The following is a 7,515-nucleotide window of genomic DNA, read 5'->3' on the forward strand; positions in this document are numbered from 1 at the left end:
GTAAGTCTGTGGGAGGGGAAAGGAGTGTGGAGGAGAGAGCAGGTTGAGGCCCCCATGGCAAAGGAGGGAGTGGGGCAGGGGCAGGGGCAGGTCATGGGATGAAGCCATGGTGGCATGGCTCCCTGCCACTGCGTGCACCCCCAGGGGAGGCATGGGGGTCACGTGCCGCCTGGATTTGTGTACAGGACAGAGGTGGGCTGCCTGCTGCAAGCTGGGGCTCTGCACCCTGCTGCCTTTGCCCTGGAAGCTTCATGACCTCATGTTGTGCCTCCCACGCCGCCAACGTGTAGCTCGTGGGGCAAAGGCAGCAGGGTGCAGAACCCCAGCCCACAGCAAGCAGCCTACCTCTGCCTCATGCACAAATCTGGGGGACATGTGCCCCTCATGCCCCCTCTGGGGGTACGTGCAGCAGTGGGGAGCTATGTCCCCCTGGGGACCCTGGTGAGCCTCCCAAAGCTCCGCTCCACAACCTGCCCTGGCCCTGCGGCTTTGTTCACCCGAGACCCTTCCCGTGCCCCACTCCTTCCCTCATTGTGGGGGCCTCGATCTCCACTGCCACCCCTTCTCTCCCCCTTGCCCCTTCCCTGCCACACACGTACCTGCTGGGCACTGTGTCTGTGTGTGTCTGTCACTCCCAAGCCACAGCCCCCAGACCTTGCTGCTGCCCCTCACTCCTAACCCACAGTACCCTGCATCCTGCCAGGGTGTAAAGGGATGCCCCCCTCCCTGGGCTCCAAACCCCCCACACACACCCACAAACCCCTACACCTTCACAAATTCCCCACCATACACAGCCCACCCAAACAAATTACCTGCGTAATTTTGCATTATTTTGAGTTTTTCGGCACATCATTTTGAGTTTTTAGCTGTGCGATTAAAATCGTGATTAACTGACTAATTTTTTTAATCGCACAGCTGATCACAATCAAGTTTTTTAATAGCTTGGCAGCCCTAGTTTTTAAATGATTCAAAGTTAATCCTAAAGGCTCCCAAATCACACTCACCTCTGTTATTGTTACTTTCTCCCCAAAGGGAAGAGAATTAAGCATCACCACTGGATGGCCTGTGTCTACAGTGTAGCTACAGGTTTTCTGGGGAAAAAATAATTAAAAAGCAGTTTTTAACACTGAAATAAAAAGATTAACCTGTTCCTTCATAGAGTCAGGTTGGGGTATCTGTATATCACTATTATGTTTATTAAGGTGAGTTTTAACATACAGCATTGTAATTTTTCTTCTTTGGTATCATAACATCCAGCGCTGGCTCTGCATACTTTGTATAGTGGAACACGGTAGGACACGAAGGACAAACTATGGCCTCAGGACCCAAAATAACATCCTGGGTTTCTTCGTAGGAACCTTTTACTGTAAGGGAGATGTCTTTTCCTATAAGGAATGAGACAAAACATGCAGACAATGTTAGATTTATCTGACTGGAAATGTAAGATATTATAAACAAGTCTGAAATTTTTTTTAGGAGTTCTCTATACTGAGCTCTAAGAAGCTAGTTAAGAAGATAAGAAAAATGATATCCCCTGTACAAAAAGCCTGCTACTCAACACAAGGACACGAAAGCTTATTTATGTAGGTATGACAGTGTTAATGTTCACTGAATACAACTACCATAAGTTTTCACAGTAAAAATTGATTTGGGTTCATGTCTCTAGTTCAGTTATCAGCATGTGAACCATAAGTCTGGTCTGTATAAAAATATTCAACTTCTGCATGCAGTAATAAGTGCTTTTATCATTTCCTCACTTTTCCATACCACAACAAATATTACTGGCCTTGCTGCAATTTTATAACAAAAAAATATTGTCGTAGCTCTGTTGAAACATACTACATTTTAAAAGATGTTCTTATTGGATTCTTGATTTGATATACTTTAACAGAAAATACTGTGAACAAAAATATTATTATTTTAATGATCTATGTAACACCCTTGTCACCATATCAGTTTAAGCAGCTGGTAATTAACCATCATTTAATGAAGCAATAAACTCACTTGATTTATGCTGCTTCTTTTCATGCACCTGAACTTCCAAACAGCAAGCTTCCCGGGCCTGTAACAGAGAAGGAAAATAAAAGAACTCATATCAGGGAATGTCACAATTTAAAGTTACCCCCACCCCCAATCCTTATCTATTACTAGCTGAGTGCCTGGGCAGTCTATGGGCAGTATAGATCAGTGTTTCTCAACCTGTGGGTTGCAACCCATAAGTGGGTCACAAAAATATTTCAAAGGGTCATGAGCTGCAGCAGGGCAGATGGGCAGCAGGAAGGTGCCTGGATCCTTGCAGTCAGGGTAGGGGGTGAGGGAGAGTTGTGTGGCCAGGCTGGCAGCCCTGGGGCAGATGCCCATGCTTGCAGGGGTGGTGCAGCTGGGAGGGGCCACGACCAGGCTACCTGGTGTGGCATGGCAGCCCCAATGGAGGGAGGGGGATTGCCTCAGGGCTCTCCACCTTCTCCCTCCAGCCCATGCCAGACCTGGATTTGCTCCATTACCACCTGCATGAGCTGTAGCTGCCACAGCCACTGTGCTCCAGCCCCAGCAGGATGGGGGCAAATGGGAGCCCCTCCAGCAGGTCTGGGCATGCAGGGGGCTGTGGGTCAGGAGTGAGGGACACCAGCATGGCTGGGGTGGCAGGGAACTGGGGGGATCGGGCACCAGCAGGTGCGGGTCAGAACAGGCCATGGATTTTTGCAAATGGGTCCTGGTCAGAAAAAGGTTGAGAGTCACTGGTATAACTAAAACTCTTATCCCCTGAAGAACAAATTGCTTGACACAGCTAAGCACTAAGGCATAAACAGCTTTGTATCAAGTGTAGTTGTTCCTTTTTAGTGACAATAATTCAGCTAGATTTATCTTGTGCCCCATTATAAGGACTAAGTGTGCCTATAGATGTATGGGGAGGCTGCTCCAACATGCTGTAATTACTCAATTAATCGAGTCTGCTGGAGAATTAATGTGCCCCCAACAGTCTCCACATCTTGTGCATCAGCGTTCCCACACTTCAAAATATTTGACGAGCTTTAGTTAAACTACCTCTGTAGCCATTTTGAAGCACAGGTATGCTGATACATGAGACACCATGGCTGCTTTAATTAGAGAGGCTCTTGGAGCCTCTCTAATTAAAGTGGCCCCCCACCATGTGTAAGAGTGCCCTAGATTGAGCTCACTAGCCAAAGGGGGTTTTACAGATGCACCATTTCCTGTTTGTAAATGGGGGAATCACTGCACAGTGTCTGGAAAGTGCTGACACAGGATGCTCATAGCTGTTCCATTCAGTGTTTCTGAAGATGCTCTAGGAAATAGTGCAAAACAGATGACTGAGAGAAATCTTAACTACTCTCATCCCAATCTATCTCCCAGATAAGAAAGAATACATTGGCCTGCAAACCTTCTGGCAGCTTCACTAGTCCCACCTATGTTAAGAATATTGTTACAGAACATGAAAGACCACTAAACAAAAAGTTACCACAAGTACTCCATTGGTAAAGATTGTTTCAGGAGGACCCAAACTAGGAAACAAAATGAAAAATACATATTTCACAACCACAATAAATCAAATTTTTCCTTTAATGTTTATCTCACTTTCCAATTCTGAAAGTGACAGAGAAACTCTGTCAGTGAATGATTCAAGCTTTTTTGCACTGTTCGCTTTGTCTGTGCACAGCTACTAATGCTCCTGCTATTCTTGCTTTGGAGATCTTCTAAGCAGGAACTTAAATCTGTGCCAAAATTGCCAGACCTGAATCAGGAAATTTTCTTGCAGTGCAGTGGCAGTCTCGAACTCACACAGACAGGAATATTAGTTTAACCAAATTCCTCCTCTAAGTATAGCTCACGTTATAAAATACATTTGTACCACCAACATGAAGCTGGTCTGCCAGGGTATACTGGTTAGGGAATGTGATTCTACACATTTGCTATGAATGCAGATAAAATAAATAGGGGGGAAATGACCATGGTAATAGGGCAATTTATTAAGTGACATCTTCAGATAATTCAGGTGAAACTAAAGGCATAGTGCATAAAGTACTAGATCAAGACTCAAGACACTTGAGTTCTATTCCTGGCTCTGTCACTGGCCCACTGAGTGACTCTGGCCACATAACCCACGTCTCTGTGCCTTAAAGTGCTATATAAGATATTATTAGATTTAGCACATCAGAGACAGAACTTATGGTCTTAAACAAGGCTGTAGGAGGCAATTCCAATACTCAGGCATTTGGAATATGAGTAATTTTGAAACATTAACAAAATTGCAACTTAAAAATAAGACACGGGAGATTTTTCTACTGCATAGGACCTCCAGCAGGTAGCAAAAGGCTGATACAAATAAAACAAATTATTAGGCCATGGACTGAGGTTGTAGAAATTCTAGTCAATGCCAGGAAAAATTCTTTACATTAATAGTGTTTAAACAATAGAAGAAGCTGATACAGAGACACGGTATATATTATTTTGATAGAGAATATACTAGAGGTTGGAATCTGAGTTGTCTGGCAATTTTCCACGCAGCAGTCATATGAATAGGTCTGTCATTGAAGGGTTTTAGCCCTATCTATTTCTGCATCTTCTATTTAAATTGTATTTCACTTACATGGTCTGCAAAAGGAATTCCACCTCTAGCTCCTCCTGCCTCTGAGGACAAAACAGAAAAACAAATGAAGTCACTACATCACATTCTCTGCTTTCAGGTACAGTCACTGTATCAACCTGATCTTCCACTTTGTGGTATAGGGGCAATTAGGCAAGATACAACGGCCTTTGGGATACAGAAGGGCAGCCTAGAGGCTCTCATAGATCCACCTGGCTTTCAAGTTTACAGAAAGATTAAAGAAACCTGCACTTTTGTAATTTGCCATTCATACAGTCAATCTGCAGTTTGCTTCATCTACTAACATCTTACATTCTTGATACTATTCTGCTACCCAGTAGCTGTTCTTGCTATTAGCTTGGCGGTTACATTTACTTTTAGCCTATAATTTCAACCTCTCCAGGAATATTAAACAAAGGCTGGTAATATTGATGTATTAAGTTCTTATCTCTCCAGTCCACCATTCTTTGTGTGTGTTTCAATAGCAACAAGATACCAGCAAAGCTGTTTAGAAATAACACAACAGATAGATGACTTGATGCTAAGCCTTCCTCCTGTACGCCACCCCATTTCAACTATATATTACACTGTAATATAATTTTTTAGAAAAATGTGTGAATAAGAAGGCCCAATCTAAATATAGTTACTAAAATGAAAGATTTCCATTCTGTATTTACATTTTAAATGGGAATCTGTATATTTAGAGGGCAATGTAAATACCCACATGGGATTTAGAAATCTCATTTGGGTACCATTGTTTGAAAATTGGGTCAACTGTGTGCAGATCTCAGCTTTTATTATATTGGTATCTCCACCAAGATGTTAGAGTCACATAGTTGGTAGGGTAATGGCAAATTAAGACAGGAGACCTCTGAATGGAGCTCCTGGAGGTAACAGTCTCCAGTAAGTTCATTCTTGTTAACAGAATCTGAACAAGGAGTCTTTGGCAAATGAATCAACTTTTACCAACCCAGCCTCCAGTGGCAAGCATGCTGAGGCCAAACTGATCAGTATAGTGGAGGAACCCATAATGAAGAGACCCGAGATAAATTAGAGTAAAACAAGAAAATTAAAGGCAGAGGGAAGAAAGTAGATATACATTACAAGCTGTAGTTTAGACAGAAAGCCCAGACCTTCTCTTCCAGGCCTGCCTGTTTCTTCACAACTCACCTTTGGATCAGACTTAAAGCACATGAGAGTTCGTTCTCCAAGTGGAAGTTTAGCTATGTCAAAACGCACAGTGAAGAGATGATCATCCTGAGTAACACGGTCTTGATCATAGACGCCCAGCTCCAGCACATTCTAGAAGAGAGGTGAAAGATTTGATGCTAAGGTTAGTTTGATGCTAAAGTATTAACATAGGCTTGTATATGAATCATAACATTTCCAATCAGGAAATGCTTGGGTTTTTAACCTTATCTTTAGATTTGTCAAGTTTTCAAACATTTTTTTTGAATAACTGCAATGACCTGAAAGTTAGTGATCAATATAGTAATAAATCAATACTTTTATAAGCACTCAAAACCACCAATATATGAAAGCTCTCTGTAGATTTTTTTTTTCTGACAGAGTATTTTCTGGATAAAAGAACAATTCACTTACTGTTGGCAGAAAAGTGGTTAGAGGAAAATTGTGAAATTATGTGATATTGGTGGTTGTTCTGTAATGTCTTTTTTTTGGTTCCAATACAACCAGCTCTCCCCAGATACTCAGCTTGATATTTGATCAACTGTAATCAGCACAATAAACCAATTCAGACTTCATGTTTTGGCTGAATAGAGAGCTTCCTATTGTGAGGCTGAATCACTCAGATGAAAGGTCAAGCTATGAAGAATAGGGGTGTGCGAAACAGGCCATATTCAGTTTGGATTCGGATGTGGCCTGAATCGAGGACAGCGATTCAATTTGTTGATTTGGGTCACTGTCCCTGATTTGATTTGGCTGAATCTGAAGATTTGATGCTGATTCGGAGAATCAGTGATTCAGCCACAGACACAGCTTTAAATCTTTTCTACATACCTCGAGGTACCAGGTGCACCCCTCGTGAACATTGCGATGGTGGGGTGGATGGAGCATCCCACAGGAGCACCCATGCGGGGGGAGGGGGGCATGCTTGGTGTCGAAACTGGAATTGGACTGGAAGTACCCCAGAAGTGGACTGGAAATGCTTTGGTCCACTTCCGGGTCTGCTGCCGAGTGTGCTGGGGAGCCCCGCTGCCCATGCTCCTGTGGGATTCTCCATCCACCCCAGCATGGCAGCATTCACAAGCCACCTGGTACCTTGAGGTATGTAGAAAAAGCATTTAAAGCTGTGTCTATGTCCAAATTGCAAAATCAATTTGGAGTGTTTGGATTTGATTTGAAGAGATTAAAGGGTCTCCTGATTAGATTCAGATTTGGCTACCAAATACGGCCCTAATGAGGAATCTCAATATTTTAAATGCTTTCAAAAAATATGCCAGGTACTCAGCAAAGGCAGATCCAGGGGGTGGAGCAGTGTAGTTGCATCCTTCTTTGGCTGTGCTGCACATGGGCAGTGAGCTCAAAGGTCACTATCTGGTTAGCATGGGCTCCTGCCAGACCTCCACAGGTACAGTGAGCTCTTATGAACTCATGAGCTCATTGGATCAAGCTCTGGCCAGAGCCCTGCTTTTCACAGCTCAGCAGCCCAGGGGGATCAGTGCTGCTGCTGTTCACCCTTTCCCTCCCTTCCCCACAGCTAAATTCAGCATCAGAGGTAAGAGGAGAAAAGTGGTGGCAGTGCTCACTGCCTGGGCTCTGGAGCTGCAAAAAAGTGGTGGCTCCAGCCAGAGCTCACACCAATTAGCTGGTGAGCTCAAAGTTCATGCATAGCACAGCCAAAAGTGGATCCACTGCTGGCAACCAGTAGATAAAAAAAAAAAATTCATAAA

At 43.6% G+C, this 7,515-nt stretch overlaps 1 protein-coding gene across 1 annotated transcript in view; it reads right to left on the bottom strand.

The window, feature by feature from the left end:
- The window catches only part of LOC109298786 (cytosolic phospholipase A2 epsilon-like), a 73,979-nt gene that overhangs the window by 25,737 nt on the left and 40,727 nt on the right, over positions 1-7,515 (bottom strand). The window contains exons 6-11 of the mRNA XM_019519064.1: positions 5,774-5,905; positions 4,607-4,647; positions 3,479-3,521; positions 2,005-2,062; positions 1,219-1,385; positions 1,005-1,091 (exon numbers count right to left, since the gene is read on the bottom strand). Of these exons, the coding sequence (XP_019374609.1) occupies positions 1,005-1,091; positions 1,219-1,385; positions 2,005-2,062; positions 3,479-3,521; positions 4,607-4,647; positions 5,774-5,905 (528 nt within the window). The remainder of the gene's footprint in view (positions 1-1,004; positions 1,092-1,218; positions 1,386-2,004; positions 2,063-3,478; positions 3,522-4,606; positions 4,648-5,773; positions 5,906-7,515) is intronic.

This window comes from Gavialis gangeticus, unplaced genomic scaffold, assembly GCF_001723915.1.
Source record: "Gavialis gangeticus isolate Ggan-Ray unplaced genomic scaffold, GavGan_comp1, whole genome shotgun sequence".
Classification (NCBI taxonomy): domain Eukaryota; kingdom Metazoa; phylum Chordata; order Crocodylia; family Gavialidae; genus Gavialis; species Gavialis gangeticus.